Source organism: Diabrotica virgifera, chromosome 6 (genome assembly GCF_917563875.1).
Source record: "Diabrotica virgifera virgifera chromosome 6, PGI_DIABVI_V3a".
NCBI classification, from domain to species: domain Eukaryota; kingdom Metazoa; phylum Arthropoda; class Insecta; order Coleoptera; family Chrysomelidae; genus Diabrotica; species Diabrotica virgifera.
In genome coordinates, this window is record NC_065448.1 from 233,112,378 (window position 1) to 233,130,166 (window position 17,789).

The 17,789-nt window shown below is 31.3% G+C and overlaps 1 protein-coding gene across 1 annotated transcript; it reads right to left on the minus strand.

The window, feature by feature from the left end:
* Positions 1-107: 107 nt before the first annotated feature.
* LOC114339440 (proteasome subunit beta type-4) lies at positions 108-17,733 on the minus strand. Its single transcript, XM_028290100.2, has 4 exons — positions 17,507-17,733; positions 17,245-17,451; positions 6,682-6,817; positions 108-498 (listed from the first exon to the last, which is right to left on the minus strand). The coding sequence occupies exons 1-4, from the start codon at positions 17,614-17,616 to the stop codon at positions 196-198; spliced, it is 756 nt and encodes a 251-aa protein (XP_028145901.2). The 5' UTR covers positions 17,617-17,733; the 3' UTR covers positions 108-195.
* Positions 17,734-17,789: the final 56 nt, after the last annotated feature.

Consider the following 17,789-nt stretch of genomic DNA (forward strand, 5'->3'; position numbering starts at 1 on the left):
GTGCATAGGGGAGGAATAAGAATTTTAGAAAGACTAAGGCTGAGCATGGAACAAAAATGGTTGGGAAACACTGTTCTAGAATATATAATATCTAGGACAATAAAACATTTTATAGTTTTATCAAAAATTTATTCACACAGACTTCCATGAATGTATAATATAGTTTCAATACAAAATAAACGAAATTAAGAAAAATTATGTCATATGGGCAATGCTCCAGTTCTCTTCGACTGAAATAGGCCCCTCAATACTAACACCATCATCTTTATCAATAACACCAAGCTGATATTTAGGAAAACTTCTGGCATCTCTATAGAACAATACTTCCATGCATTTGTGAATCAGAGTTTTGGCATCGGCCAAGTTAAGAGCTCCATTTTTATCTAAAGAGTCTCTCAGAAGAGGCAAGGCTATGTGGGCTCCATAACCTGTACATATAACTTTGTCTGTATATGCAGTTCCCAATTTATCTACGGTTCCAAGAAAGGGGACTCCATCCTAAGCAAACAAACAAAAAAAATGGTTATTATTTGTTTTTAAAAACTAAGTAAAGAGGATAAAATAATTTATGTATAATAAAAATTCTTAAAATTGGAAATTAGGCACAAAACCTGAACAACTCCTGTTTTCAGGACACAAATCTCGTTACCTAGATATTTTTATACAGGGTGTCCAGAAACTCTACCGACAAACGAAGACAGGAGGTTCCTCAGATAATTTTAAGACAATTTAACCCAATTCACCTAGTCCGAAAATGCTTCCTAAGGGAGCTAGAGCTCTTTAAAGATGGCGCCATGTAATTAGTTTTTCTTAAATACCTCCAGAACGCTTCTATTTAGAAAAACGAAAATGTGTATACATTTTTACTTTCCAGAAATGAATCGATTCCATCCATTGCGAATTTCTAGTACCGGTCATAGGCGTCCGCTTTGGGTAGGGCGACGGTTATTTTATCGCATAAATATAAAAATTCTTAAAATTAGAAATTAGGCACAAAACCTGAACAACTCCTGTTTTCAGGACACAAATCTCGTTACCTAGATATTTTTATACAGGGTGTCCAGAAACTCTACCGACAAACGAAGACAGGAGGTTCCTCAGATAATTTTAAGACAATTTAACCCAATTCACCTAGTCCGAAAATGCTTCCTAAGGGAACTAGAGCTCTTTAAAGATGGCGCCATGTAATTAGTTTTTCTTAAATACCTCCAGAACGCTTCTATTTAGAAAAACGAAAATGTGTATACATATTTACTTTCCAGAAGTGAATCGATTCCATCCATTGCGAATTTCTAGTACCGGTCATAGGCGTCCGCTTTGGGTAGGGCGACGGTTATTTTATCGCATAAATATAAAAATTCTTAAAATTAGAAATTAGGCACAAAACCTGAACAACTCCTGTTTTCAGGACACAAATCTCGTTACCTAGATATTTTTATACAGGGTGTCCAGAAACTCTACCGACAAACGAAGACAGGAGGTTCCTCAGATAATTTTAAGACAATTTAACCCAATTCACCTAGTCCGAAAATGCTTCCTAAGGGAACTAGAGCTCTTTAAAGATGGCGCCATGTAATTAGTTTTTCTTAAATACCTCCAGAACGCTTCTATTTAGAAAAACGAAAATGTGTATACATATTTACTTTCCAGAAGTGAATCGATTCCATCCATTGCGAATTTCTAGTACCGGTCATAGGCGTCCGCTTTGGGTAGGGCGACGGTTATTTTATCGCATAAATATAAAAATTCTTAAAATTAGAAATTAGGCACAAAACCTGAACAACTCCTGTTTTCAGGACACAAATCTCGTTACCTAGATATTTTTATACAGGTTGTCCAGAAACTCTACCGACAAACGAAGACAGGAGGTTCCTCAGATAATTTTAAGACAATTTAACCCAATTCACCTAGTCCGAAAATGCTTCCTAAGGGAGCTAGAGCTCTTTAAAGATGGCGCCATGTAATTAGTTTTTCTGAAATACCTCCAGAACGCTTCTATTTAGAAAAACGAAAATGTGTATACATATTTACTTTCCAGAAATGAATCGATTCCATCCATTGCGAATTTCTAGTACCGGTCATAGGCGTCCGTTTTGGGTAGGGCGACGGTTATTTTATCGCATAAATATAAAAATTCTTACAATTAGAAATTAGGCACAAAACCTGAACAACTCCTGTTTTCAGGACACAAATCTCGTTACCTAGATATTTTTATACAGGGTGTCCAGAAACTCTACCGACAAACGAAGACAGGAGGTTCCTCAGATAATTTTAAGACAATTAACCCAATTCACCTAGTCCGAAATTGCTTCCTAAGGGAACTAGAGCTCTTTAAAGATGGCGCCATGTAATTAGTTTTTCTTAAATACCTCCAGAACGCTTCTATTTAGAAAAACGAAAATGTGTATACATATTTACTTTCCAGAAATGAATCGATTCCATCCATTGCGAATTTCTAGTACCGGTCATAGGCGTCCGTTTTGGGTAGGGCGACGGTTATTTTATCGCATAAATTTTTTCGTCTTCAACTTTTAAGCATTTTTGAGACTGGATTATTAAATTGTGAGGTATTGTAGTAATAAAAGGTACTCTTACTTTAAGTCGGTAGGACACAGCGTTTTCTAGAAAAATCAATTTGAAAATTTTTGGTTTTAAGAATTTGAAAAAAAATTGAAAAAAATTAAAAAAAAAACAATGTATTTTACCAACTGAAAGCAAGAGTAACTTTTAGGACTCGAATATCTCATAATTGAATAAACTAGTGTCAAAAATACATAAAATTAAAGATAATAAAGTTATGCTATAAAATAACTGTTGACCTACCCAAAACGGACGCCTATGACCGTTTCTAGAAATTCGCCATTAATGAAATCGATTAATCTCTGGAATATAAATAAATGTACCAGTTTTCATCTTTCTAAATAGTTTTTTTTAATCTTTTTTTTTTTAAATTCAAATAACGAAAAATTTTCAAATCGATTTTTCTAGAAAACGGTGTATCCTATCGACTTCAAGTAAGAGTACCTTTTAGTACTACAATACCTCATTATTTAATATTTCAGAGTCAAAAATACTTAAAAATTCAATACAAAAAAGTTAGGCGATAAAATAACCATTGCCCTACCCAAAACGGACGCCTATGACCAGTACTAGAAATTCGCAATGGATGGAATCGATTCCTTTCTGGAAAGTAAATATGTATACCAATTTTCGTTTTTCTAAATAGAAGCGTTCTGGAGGTATTTAAGAAAAACTAATTACATGACGCCATCTTCAAAGAGCTCTAGCTCCCTTAGGAAGCATTTTCGGACTAGGTGAATTGGGTTAAATTGTCTTAAAATTATCTGAGGAATCTCCTGTCTTCGTTTGTCGGTAGAGTTTCTGGACACCCTGTATAGTTTCCCTCTCGCTAATAGTTACTGTAGTGCTATTGGGACCGTGCAAGTTCGGAAAAGCGACACCTGGTTTCTTCGCTCTGCCCTTTTAATTATATTGGCCAATCATATGGTCCTGGTTACTGGATAATTGTCAAGACCATAGTCCAAAAAAAAATAATACGAAGAAAAAATAAGATTTAGGTTATGTTATTAAAACGTAAACAATTGTATGTAGTAAATAAAATTAGTTATTAAAATGCAGTGCTGCAAGCAAAATACAATTAATTAAATTTACCTTTATATAATAATTGCATATAATATCAATATTGTGAAGCAATATATAATTTTTCTTCTTAAACGTCAATTTGACAATTTCAATTGACAATATGAATTATTTAAGAAAGTTGCAATATTTCTCCGCTATTCGCGCACGATCGTTTCAGGTATCCCATCCGAGTACTTGCACACCGCGAATAAACTATTTAGAACACTTGCATAGGCACAAATATTGTATGGCTATTCCTACTTTTTCTTTCTTTACACAGCAAATTATGTGTAAAAAAATTCTCATTGGTATGTAGATGTAAACATTAGTTATCATTGACATAGAGATGGCTATTTCATTCAGTTTTTGAATGTTCTTGGATAACTGTTACTATTATGATTACGATAATTATTAATAGTTCAGTTAATTAATAGAATTATTTTTCACCAACTATGTATTCAGTGATTACAATAATTTATATACTATTCGCGGTGTGCAAGTACTTGGAAGGGAATTGAGAAACGATCGTGCGCGAATAGCGGAGAAATATTGCAACTTTCTTAAATATTTCATATTGTCAATTGAAATTGTCAAATTGACGTACATTTCATATCTACTGTCATTGAAGAAGAAAAATTATATGTTGCTCCACAATATTGATATGATATGCAATTATTATTATATAAAGGTAAATTTAATTAATTGTATTTTGCTTGCAGTACAGCAATTTAATAACTAATTTTATTTACTACATACAATTGTTTACTTTTTAATCACATAACCTGAATCTTATTTTTTCTTCTTATTATTTTTTTGGACTATGGCCTTGACAATTATCCAGTAACCAGGACTAATATAATTGGCCAATATAATTAAAAGTACGAATAAAGTTGCAGAGCATAGAAATAGGTGTCGCTTTGCCGAACTTGCACGGTCCCAATACAATAAAAACTAATAATCAAGAAAAGAGAAAAAGTGATAAAGCGATTCTAAACATATATTGTTACTATGGAATGCCTAGATACATTTTGAACATCTGTAACAACAAAATACTTGGTCACAGAATATACCCTGGTGTATTCTGTGCTTGGATCTACCATAAATAATAAACAATAAATAATTTTTTATTAATTTCACATCTTAAATTAATTATTTATCAAATACACTATCAACATTATTTAATAAACAACTCAAGTGTCAAATATTTAGAAGCTGTGTCAAATATTAAGTGCAGAGCTGCCAGCAAACTAAGAAAGTCATTGATATTCAGCTCAGCGGGGCCCTATTCTTTAAAGTGTGAAATTCTATCAACAAGGGATCTACCTGTCTTATGGAAAGATCCTTTGTTTATTTAAATACACATTTCCATCAACAGTACCCCGATGAGCTGAATATTAATGCCTCTCTTAGTTTGCTGGCAGCACTATAGCCTTTTTTTGTCACTGTCTCGTCACCACATTGTGTTTGACTGAGTATGTTATATCACAAATATAGCGAATGTTCGATTGGGAAAATATCACCACAGACATGATGTTCATCTTTGTCAAATCCTGTTCATCCTTGAAAAATTTATATGCACAATTAACAAGCTGAAAATGCGAGCATTATCATAACGAAAACTTTGTTTATTTACGTATTTTAATTCATAATATGGAAAATTGCTATTATGAAAACTAGTTTAGAATTAATAATTATGTTTTAATGTGCAATTATATCATTCTAATTTAAATGTTACGAACTATAAAGGTAGTTTACTTTTGATCGAAATTCATATTTTTTATATACCTCGTATAAAATTAATAAAATTTTACATATGATGGTTGCATCATAAATCTTAGAACATGAAGAGGTTTTTATGAAGAATAACTTTTCTTCGTCAAATTAAAAATAAAAGAGTTATAAATGAAAATGTTGGTATCCATAATTTGAGAAAAATCTTCAAATATTTTTGTTTCATTAGAAGGATGTAATTGCACATATCAGACCATAATTTTTTATACCAAACAATATTATTTCATATACTGTCGGTTCGCTAAACTCAGATACAACTGGTTAGTGATTTTAGTCAATAATTTTGGTAATTTGGCAAAAAAAAATAATTACTAATTAGTTAATAATTACTAAATAATTAGTAATTTTGTCAATTTTGGCAAAATTCACAAAAACAAAAAAATTACCTACTAAAATTACTAGCCAGTTGTGTCGAGTATAGCGAACCGACTATATTTTAATTTCATAGCAAATGGAACAGTCCATTTATCATAAAGGGGAGGCCATATACCCGTATAAAGCTTTTTAAAGCTGTTAATAAATAATTATTGCTTTTAAAATATACTCAAATTGTATTTTTGAACATCTTATTTATTTTATATTATATAATATTTAAATTCACTATCAAATGTCATTGATGTTTTATTAATACTTAATTTAAAATTTAGCTTGACATTCACGAAGTGTCAAACTCAAATGTAAATAACCTATGCCTTGCTTAACAAATTGAGATTAAAAAACTAGCCTACTTAATAGCAACGATTTCAGCTGGACGTGTAGTGTGTCGGCAGAAAATAAAACGATTAGAAATATCGAAATGCCGTTTTCAGATTTGGATTCAGAAGAAAAAACTACATAAGAATCCATTGATAAATCTGATCTGAGTATTGCAGGAGCGGCAATACAATAACACACACACTTTTGCGAATTTATAAACGAAATGTTTTTGTTGAAAATTACATCATTAAAGAGGGTAGAAAGTCCCTTAGAATAAACAAAAAGTTTCTTTTGAATGAGATATTTGAAATTGAAAATCATACTCAATTTTCTCTACTTTTTCACCCCTGTAACTTATTAAAATAAACATTATAGAAGTTTTCAGGGGCTTTCTACCCTCAGTAATGATGTAGTCTTTCACTTTGTGTTTAAATTTTTCAAAAATACTTATTAGTTTCGAAAAGTTCTCAGGAATCGAAAAAAATGAATTCATTTAAAAAGCATTGGAACAAAATTTTGTGGCTACGCTCTTAAAATCATTGCAAATTTTACCTGGATTCCTCCTATAACCAGATTATTCCAAAAAGGGTCTAATTTACTCCTGCGTTGGTACATTACTCTAGTAAGCCAGCAGTACAATGATTTTGGTTTCATTTTTAGTCCATCATCAATGCATTCTTCATCAATTCTAAAAATACAAATATAATCAAACCTTGTGTATATAATATTTATACAGAGAGAGTCTGTAATTTGGAATAAATTCAATATCTCAAACACTAATTGTTTTTTTGAACAATGCTCAGACCCGTCGATTCGTATTTCAACTTGTCCTTTTTGACATACAATAATAATGTATACAGGGTGTCCCAATATAGAGATATGACGTCATCGTTGATTTTCTTAAATGGCAACACTGTCATTTTGATAGCTATTTTGATAACGTGTGTAAAGTTATACACAACTGCAAAATATCAAATTTTTATTCTCTACCATTTACAAGATAATAGAAAATAACAAAGTTATGTCTGTAATTTCGAATAAATTCAATAATTAAAATACTAATTGTTTTTTTGAAAAATGTATACAGGGTGTCCCAAATTAGAGATATGACGTCATCGTTGATTTTATTAAATGGTAACACTGTCATTTTGATAGCTAGTTTGATAGCGTGTGTAAAGTTATATACAATTGCAAAATTTCAAATTTTTATTCCCTACCATTTACAAGATAATAAAAAATACCAAAGTTATGAAAAACAAGTAGGTAATCAAATAATAATTGTATTTAATTATTTCAATTAATCAAATGCTCATAACGTTGCCCATTGGCAATTTGACAATAATAGAGGGCAACATTATGAGTATTTGCTTAATTGAAATAATTAAATTCAATTATTATTTGATTACTTGTTTTTCATAACTTTTGTTATTTTTTATTATCTTGTACATAAACGATAGGGAATAAAACTTTGAAATTTTGCAGTTGTGTATAACTTTAGACACGCTATCAAAATAGCAATCAAAATGACAGTGTTGCCATTTAAGAAAATCAATGATGACGTCATATCTCTAAATTGGGACACCTTGTATACATTATTATTGTATGTCAAAAAGGACAATTTAAAATACTAATCGACGAGTCTGAGCATTTTTCAAAAAAACAATTAGTATTTTAATTATTGAATTTATTCCAAATTACAGATATAACTGTTATTTTCTATTATCTTGTAAATGGTAGAGAATAAAAATTTAATATTTTGCAGTTGTGTATAACTTTACACACCCTATTAAAATAGCTATCAAAATGACAGTGTTGCCATTTAAGAAAATCAACGATGACGTCATATCTCTAAATTGGGACACCCTGTATACATTATTATTGTATGTAAAAAAGGACAATTTGTGATACTAATCGATGGGTCTGAGCATTTTTCAAAAAAACAATTAGTGTTTGAGATATTGAATTTATTCCAAATTACAGACTCTCTCTGTATAATCACTAGGCTCAAAAATAACAAAATACAAGGAGAAAAAGAAATAGCTGCGGAAATGCTAAAGAATGGAGGGGAAGAACTATAAAAAAGGATGTATAGACTTATCAAGAGGATATCAGAAGAGGAAAATATGCCCAAAGATTGGAACAAAGTTTTATTTCCCATATACAAAAAAGCAGATAGATCTGCATCTAAAAATTAGAGGTGTTGCCCTGTTACAAGATATGTGTTGGATGCTTGATACAAGATATTAGTCAGGATGCTAAGAGAGAGACTCAACAGATTTGCTGAAGATAAACTTGGTATCAGGCCAGTTTTGGAGTTAATATATAAGTGATAAATCAGATTTTTACACTTAAAGGAAATCCAGACTATCTGCTATGAAAATAAGATTACCATCATGTGTTGTTCATAGACTTTAAAAAAGCCTAGAATAGGATAAAACTGGTTAGGTTAGTAAGAATGACTCTGAAAGCACAAGAAATCATGTAGTATAAAGAGGATTCTCATAGACAAGGTCTTAGACAAGAAGATCCGTTATCTATGGTGCTTTTTAATTTCGTATTGGAAACAATAATCAGAAATATACCAGTTCTATCTTTAACACTCTATAAAAAAACCAGATCTCTCTTTAACACTCTCTCTGCCAATAGTATTTTAAATTATTTTGTCGTGCGCCAAAACTATACCAGTGTTCTAAGTAAAATGCTGCAAGTGTACATTATTGTTACACGCTTGTCAATACAGAGTGTACATTAATGTTATACTTGGTGGCGATAGTGTTAAGGATGAACATCATCAACTGACCTACGCTAATAATCTCTCTATTCTAATAAACACAAAAAAAATAACAAATTTATAAAAATAATATAAAGTTATAAAAAGATAAAAGAAAAACATGAAATCAATTTACGTTTTGAGTATGATTACCTAATAAGTTAAGTTCCTAATATAATTTTGTTTACTTAATTCTAATTTTAATTTGTTTTTTTAACTAACTTATGCTTTGTACAGGTTGACGTTATATTTTTGTAAAAATGGTATATCCGTAAATAAATAAATAAATCAAAAGTCAAAGTCTTTCATATCTAATGAATCAAGGGAATATAATTTCAAGAGAGTGGACCATGTACATGGACCAATGTGAATTAAATGCCACGTTGGCAAAGGGAAATAAAAAGATGGGGAAACCTACGACCACTGATGAAATCCAAACATCTATTGAGAAAAATAAAGTTGAGGATATATAAAATGGTAATAAGGCCCATAGTGACGTATGGTAGTGAAGTATGGGCAATGAAAAAAACAAATACACAGAAACTGGATAGATGGAAAAGGAAAATGTTCAGAGCTATATAGGGTGAGGCAGATAACTGGCCTATTAGAAATATCTCTAGAACTAAAGGCTCAGAATCTCAGAATCATGAAAATTGGAATAAAAGGGGTTTTGAGGGATGATCTATTAAATGAAATGATTTTCATCTCTTTGCAACTTCCGGTTATACCAGAAGTTGCTTATAACTTGGTTTTTTTAAATTAACCCTGTATATTTTTACATTTTTGGATTCTCCTCAATATCTTCTTTCTTAAAATATGAGATTTTGTAATATTATACAGGGTATTTTAAAAGATATTTACGTTTTTTTATTAATTTCATAGCAACATTCACACCCTGTAGAATTGTAATAGTTTGACATTAAAAACTCTGTTTACGTTCAACTGATTTTTAATATAGTCTATTATTGTTAAGAATCATTAGTATAGCTAATTTTGAAATTTTAGTATACAGGGTTGGTCGAAACTCGGAATGAATATTTTCTGAGTTTTCTTAAATAGAACACCCTGTATTTTAGTACTGTAATGAAATGATATTTCATTGTACTTTTTTATTTTATAAGTATTCCCTATACCTAACTGCTTTATTTTGTGAGTTATTGGTGATTCAAGCTAAACATTAATTGCAACAAAAAATACGTAAAATTTTATTAGGTTGGCCGTGAAAATATTCAATCACAAATAATTTTTCAGAAATAAATAGATATTAATCCAGACTGATCCTTAAAATTACCAATAATGGTTTAGCTATCAAAATCCCTACGTAGTTAAGATTGTTGGTGCGACTAACAATTAAGCACAAATTAAAGCAGTTAGGTATAGGGAATGCTTAAGAAATAAAAAAGTACCATAAAATATAATTTCATTACAATACTAAAATACAGGGTGTTCCATTTAAGAAAACTCAGAAAATACTCATTTCGAGTTTCGACCAACCCTGTATACTAAAATTAAAAATTTAGCTATACTAATGATTCTTAACAATAGTAGACTATAGTAAAAATCATTCGAACGTCAGGGTTGGAAAAAACCCGGGTTTTTTTGTTAAAGCCCAACCCGACGGGTTTTTTTGGGTTTTTTAGGGTTTTTCGGGTTTTTTTGGGAATTTTCAGTTTTTTATTTAGATTTGATATATAGTTTCTGCTCTATCAAAAGTTTGACAAAAATTATGAATTTTATTGCAAAAATAATAAAATAACAAAATATGCTTACAAAATAAAGCAACTTGACAATGTCAGCAATTTATAAGCAACTATCACATATATGTTGAAATTAGGACAGAGAAGGAGCAAGAATTTGATAAAAATATCTCCAAAATATTAGATAATGTCGCCATATATAGAGAGGCTCTGTATTTGCAAAAACAACTTGCCGTTATTGTGAAAGCTCTAGACAGATTCCAAAGCGATTCTGTAAACATTTCTGATGCGGTAGAAATATGGAAAGATGCCCTCGACCATGATTTGTTACAGTCATACAGACAAGAAATAAAAAAGAGATATGACTTTGCCATTCAACCATTTCACCTTTTTGCAAATACTATGGATCACAAATACATGGGAAGACGACTTACAGGGGAAGAAGAGGAAACAGTCGAACAATGGGTTGCATCGAATCTTTCTGATGAGTTTTTGGCAGTGATGTTATCATTCAAGATTAAGGATACAGATATGTTCCCCGCAACACTTTTCAAAGAAGAACTTGTCAAAAAATTATCAACAAAGAAATGGTGGAAGCTGATATCAATAAAAAATAAAAAAACAAATAAAATACCATATGAATTTTGTATTTATATGTTATCTTTGTTCTCATGTCCAGCTTCATCTGCATCTTTAAGCGGATTTTTTCTTCATATGGATTAATATGGACTAAGCTTCGCAACAGATTAGGTGCCGATAGAGCTGCAAACTTGGTAAAAATATATAATCATTTAAGAACCAAGTCCTCGTCCTCGACCGAGTCTAACGAATAACGAATGGGAATTGGGAATGTGACAAAAATACAGATTCTGATTTTCCTGATAACTAATATGCTTTGCTGATGCTTTGTTTAACAAGAAACTTGTTTATTTTTTTATTTGTCTATATACCATGTTTAAAATAAGTGTTTTATTAGTTTAATTTCAGTTTCTCTCGTTTTGTATTCACCTACTACTTACTTCATGGTATTTATGCTAGTTTTTGTTTTTATTCAGAAATAAATATGACGTTCATTCAACTGAAAATTTGCTATTTTTGAAAAAAATCCCAAAAAACCCAATAATAGTGGGTTTTATCAATTGAAAAAACCCGAAAAAACCCACTGGGTTTTATAAGATGGGGAAATTCTATGCCAACCCTGTTGAACGTAAGTAGAGTTTTAGTTGTCAAACTACTACAATTCTACAGGGTGTGAATATTGCTACATAATTAATAAAAAAACGTAATTATCTTTTAAAATACCCTGTATAACATTACAAATCCTCATATTTTAAGAAAGAAGACATCAAAGAGAATCCAAAAATGTAGAAATATACAGGTATCTCCTCAGAGATAGCTACAGATGCATTCTCTGGTGCATTTTGAACCGGTTAATCAAGTTTTGAAACCTAGTCCAGAGAAATAATATTTTTCTCGTGACACATCCCCCTCCAGACCGAAAAATGAAGTTATAAGCAACTTCCGGTATAACCGGAAGTTGCAAAGAGATGAAAATATTTTCATTTAATAGATCATCCTTCAAAACCCCTGTATTCCAATTTTCATGATTCTGTTGCCTTTAGTTCTCGAGATATTTCTAATAGGCCAGTTATCTGCCTCACCCTGTATATGGAGGCATAAACAAGGTGTAAGGTTGGGTGCGATGAACAAACAGGCAACTAGAGGAACTGTATAATGAACCAAGCATCAGTAGCTTCACAAAGGCACAGAGAGTGAGATAGATGGGTCACGTGATGAAAATGGAAAGGAAGATGATGCTAAAAATGATCCTAAAACGGGGGGCAAAGACAAAAACAAGGAAAGGATGATCCAGACAAACATCCTCTTCTCTTTAACTTGTTTATTAATGATATTTCTGAGGTAAAAGTTTATCAGTTTTTGCTATTTGCTGATGACCTTAAGCTATACTTCAAAGTTTCAAATCTGTCTGATTGTCCAAGGATCCAGGAAGACCTGACTTCTCTATACAATTGGTCTCTTTCCAATTGTCTCCAGTCGAATAAAGATAAGTGTTTCGTTATATCCTTTAGCAAATCTAAAAATATTGTTGTGTTTGACTATCACATTAACACTAGAATGTCTGGCTTAGCATACCTACCTAGAAAGCCGGAAGGGATAATTTTGGCCCCACGTTCTTTAATCAATTAAAACTCAGTTTAAAGAAATTAAATCAACTCTAGACGGTAGAATCTAATTTTATTTTTTACTTTTATTGTTTAACACATTCGCTGCCCATCAAAAACATTCAGAACACCATAAAATTTGCAGTTTTTGATATTTGCCACACATTGCCTTGTTACAACCGTGGCAATGATTTGAAGAATGATTTCCTTTACAAAATATTTTCAACTGATATTTTTTTCGTTTTTGGATAGTAACAGTGATAGTTGTTGGTAGACCTGGTGTTGCTAGACGTAGTTCCAGATTTCGGGAGACAAGGTATGGGGCCCATAATTCTTCACACAGCTGAAGAATAAACTTATGGAAACTGAGTTTACTTCCAGTTATTTCTTTATAAATAATCCATGCATTTATTGCTTCCAAGTCAAGAGTATGATAAAACACATACATAGGCCATCGCCTTGAAGTTGCTTTTGTAGTATAAAGACGTCTACTTTTTTTGACTAGAGGACATTTGGTCCTCTACACCAACAATTGCATCTTTGTGTTCACTTGTGTTCGCCAACAATTGTATCTTTATTACGTAGATGATCAGTACCAGTATAAGGGAAACCATTTAATAAACATACTATTGTGTTTTCAATTTATCAATCAAAAGCAAAATGAAAATTAAATTAAATTTTTTTTAAATAACGAAGGCACATAAATTTGATACACCCTGTATATTGAGCTGTAAATATTTATTAGAATTTAGTTTGGATGTAAGTAGATTTCTCTTTTAATGAGCTTTCCGATGAACCATTAAAGACTTTTGTGAATAATTAAAGTGAAAAGGACGATGTATTTAGGTTTAAAATGGAGAAAGTTTGTTTACTACAGAAACTATAGAATCCACAGCTGGATGTAATTATCATTTTCGAGAAAAGTGGTTTTAAAAGAAAATTTGGAATTTTATTATCTTTGTTCAACACGAGTAAATTTTGTAGGGTTCCACGAAAGTAATTAGGATGGTCGGAATAATTTTGAAAAAGACTGTTTGTTTGTCGAATGGAAAAGATTGTTTATGATTCTTGGCAAGTTGGAAGGGGAAAAGTGGTTTGAATGATTGAGAGAGTTTGAAAAAGAAGTCATTATGTTTTTGGCATCGCTGAGGAGCAGTTCGACGTTTTCGTGAATAGATAGTTAGCAAGTACCAGTGGTTTGTTTGATAGTGGAGAATAGTGTTGAAAAGTGGAACGAGAGACAGATCAAATTGAGACGAAATACCTCTTTGATTCTGTATTATTGTGAGAAGGAGAGCAGAGAATTTTTGGAGTTTTGTTTGAATCGAGTACGTATCAAAAGAGGCCCGGCTTGTTGGAGAATTGGTGCTGGTATGCTGATAGTTTTGAAGCTGGAGAACGGAGAGGGCTTTGATGAGTAGCCTTTAACATAGTCAACGAGGGAGAGCTGTTTTGGGTCACGAGAAGACATCAGAGTGAGTGAAGCAAAAGGTCAGTCAACTTATGTGAAAGATATTTTTATGTTCGGAAACTAAAATTTTGAGTAAAAGGCATATGAATTAAAATTTCAATATTTCTAAAAGTAAATAGGAAGTATAGCTAATCTTGCGAATACATAAATTTGTTTTGTTTAGTTTGTATTACCAAAGTCATCGGGAACAAACCGATAAATTGTTTTTTTTTTAACTATAATAAATTTAAGTGGTAAAGATTTCATTCGGACATCTGTGTCCACAGGTTTTAGATTTGATAGATTTTAGAGTATTGATTTTGACAAATAAAAGACAATTTTGTATGTTTATTTTAATATTTTGCTTTATTTCTTTTCCCTATTTTATCCCGATTATGATCAACTAAGAGATACTGAACCCACGAGAGAAGATAAGTATAACGTGAGATAATTTAGATTTTTTTTAATAGTATAAAAAGGCACCCTGAGATTTTTTATTCATTTTTATGTATGATTTGCGACAATTAAATAATTAATCAGATAAATAATAATTAATATAAAATTAATAAAAAGCAGATCATAACAATACATAAATATAATTTTACCCATTCGACAGGAATTTGAAAGAAAGGATCGTCGAATTTAGCAGAAAAAACTTGTACGGTAGACTTCTATGGTAGATTTGTTAAAAAAACCATTAAATAAATTTAGTAAACAATATTTTTTTGTTTTAAATAAGGCTTTGTATAAAATTAAAAGTCATAAAATATGCAAATATTATTGCCTCAAATAAAAACACTACAATAACTTTAAATCGCAACAGGGGCCAAATTGGCCCCTCCGGCTTTCTAGTGTTAATACAAGCCTTCTATCAAGAGTGACTGAAATAAAAGATTTGGGGGTGTTATTTGACAGTTCCTTGTCATTTATCCCACACATTAACAATTTGTCAAATAAAGATACCATAATCTAGGTTTTATCACAAGAAACTCTCGAGATCTTTCTGTACCCACATATAGAATTTTATATCTTACTTTTGTCTGTAGAATCCTGTCTTATGCTTCTATAGTATGGTCACCACACTATTTTAACCATATTTACACCATTGAAAAAATTCAAAATAAGTTTCTCCGGATTTGTGCTTACAGATTAAGCTTAAAGAACATGTCTTTGGTGGAATTAAGGTCAAGGCTAAATATCAGATTCTTAGAAGACTACAGAACTAAATGTGATTTAATTTTTCTCTATAAACTACTTGACCATACCACTGACTGTTCTGATTTATTAAGTCTTATCAACTTTAGATGTAGCACTAGAATTCTTAGAGACATGCCCGTATATTCTATAAAACATTATCACACAAACTATGGCAAATTCTCTCCAATTAACAGGATTCATACACTGGGAAATGACTTTAGTCAATCTCATGATCTGCTGGATATAAGATCTGTAAGATTTAGGGGGGGGGGGGGTTCGATTTTTTTTATTGGCTTATTTGATTGTAAATATTTTCAAGAGTATACCATTAAAATTTCAAGTTAATCCGAGCAAAATTGACGGAGATATGGATATATACAAAAATTTTTTTAGTATTATATTGACAAAACTACATTTTTTTAAACGCATTTTCTCAAAAATATGTTTTTTTGAGGCGGTGTACATCATAACTCAAAAAGTAATGCACCGATCTTTCTGAAATTTTGCACACTTCTTTTTTTAGATATTTTACTAAGTAGTGACGTCGAGTTTTTGCTTATTTTAATATTTTTTTTGTTTATATTACCATTTTTCTCTTTACCGAACACACTTTTTTTTTGTTTTTTTCGATTTTTTCACTTTAAAGTTATACCATGAATTTAAAAATCAATATATGTAATCATAAAAACTCGACGTCACCTCAAAAAACTCTTAAACTAAAATAATCTTTTTGGTTTATATGTTTCAAATGATTCTGTCCGAAGATATGGTGTACACCGTAAATCATCTTCTTTTTTGGATCATCTACTTAAAAATGACGCCACTGCTTCATTTTTTAATATTTTTCAATACAAATTTTACTGAATAATCTTCAAGTGTTGTTCTATAAGATATCCTTTTACCCATTTAATTTAACCCTACCACTTTCAAGGGAAAATGTTTTAAAATTATGCAAAAAAAACGTAGAATTAACTATACCCCCCTTAAGCACTGCCTGACTGAGTATGTTAGGAAACGAAGATGAGTGACCTTTACCTTGGAGTCTTCATTTCATTTGATTTTAATTATCAGAGATTTTCATTTTAATAATATTTTCAGGAGATTTAATTCTCATAAATTATAATCATTTGTTTAACATTATTTGAGGCGCTCAGAGCAACAGTGGCCTAACCCACATCACACAATTTTACAAAAACGCTTTTACTACATTAAAGTTATGCATTAGTTGAGTATTTTCAGATGCAGATTGGCTCAAGTAACTATTGGTTGATCTACTCTGCATCTGAAAATATTTAAATAAGGGATAACTTTAATGTAATTAAAGCATTTTGGTAAAATTGTAGGATGTGGGTTAGGCCACTGTTGCTCTGAGCGCCTCATTTAATACTTAGTTTAGTATTTCGTGTTATGGTTAGGATACTTTATTTTTGTCATTTGTAAAAATGGGGACATCCCGTAATAAATAAATAGACAAACATGGTTTGATAGTGTACAAGAAGATATTGTTTGTCTGCTATAACTTTTCCCATGCGTCCCAATTCATTTTCAAAGAAATTAAGTCAAAACATAAAGTGAAACGTACGCTGATGTGCGTAGTATATGTATACAGTACACAAAATATATATACGCATCGACGTTCGTTTGATGGCGATGATGATGGTTGGGAAGAAAGAGCAACAAACAGGGGAGTAAAATGATTGGAACGGCAGCCAGCCTACTTATGGGTATTATATTAATTGTAATTTAGCCCTATGACTTCACTGCATGCTGAGCTTTGTAAATAATAGATTTCTGAATGAGTAGCAGAATCATACTTACATTTTTTGCTCAATGAAACTCTTGACGTATTGGAAATCAGCATAGTCTCCTCCGGCTCCCAAGATGATATTCTGATTGACTTTAATAACCCTCGGGCAATTTCTGTACCTAGCTAAAGATCCGTATGAAGCAACCAGATCTCCGGCTATCAATACTCCTTTATCGTAAGTAATAGCTAATACAGAAGTTGATGTTGTAACGGGAGACCTAAAAAATTGTGCCTATAATAGTGCAAATCATCAACAATGTTAGGTTAACTTACTGTGTATGTGTTATAGGGTTGGAATAGCTGGTCTGTTTGCCGGGAAAATTGTAAAATTCTCCAGGTACGGGGCCGTTATGCCACAAAGGAGGAGCAGCAGAATTAAACATTTTCTATTTAATACAACAAACTGTAATCAAAGAATCTCTAACTTCAGAAAATTCAACGATGACTTGTTTAAGTTTTCAGTTTTGACATTGACATTGACTATCTTTGACAGAAGTGGACAGGAAGACATAAGAGACTCCAGGGAGCGTATATTTGTAATAATAATATTATGTAT

What these genes read in the sequence shown, in the direction of transcription:
- LOC114339440 (XM_028290100.2), bottom strand. Translation starts at nt 17,616, where the DNA reads ATGTTTAATTCTGCTGCTCCTCCTTTGTGGCATAACGGCCCCGTACCT. An exon ending in AACCCTATAACACATACACA is followed by an intron (nt 17,452 to 17,506) that starts GTAAGTTAACCT and finishes ACAATTTTTTAG; the next exon opens with GTCTCCCGTTACAACATCAA. An exon ending in TGGTTATAGGAGGAATCCAG is followed by an intron (nt 499 to 6,681) that starts GTAAAATTTGCA and finishes TTGTTTGCTTAG; the next exon opens with GATGGAGTCCCCTTTCTTGG.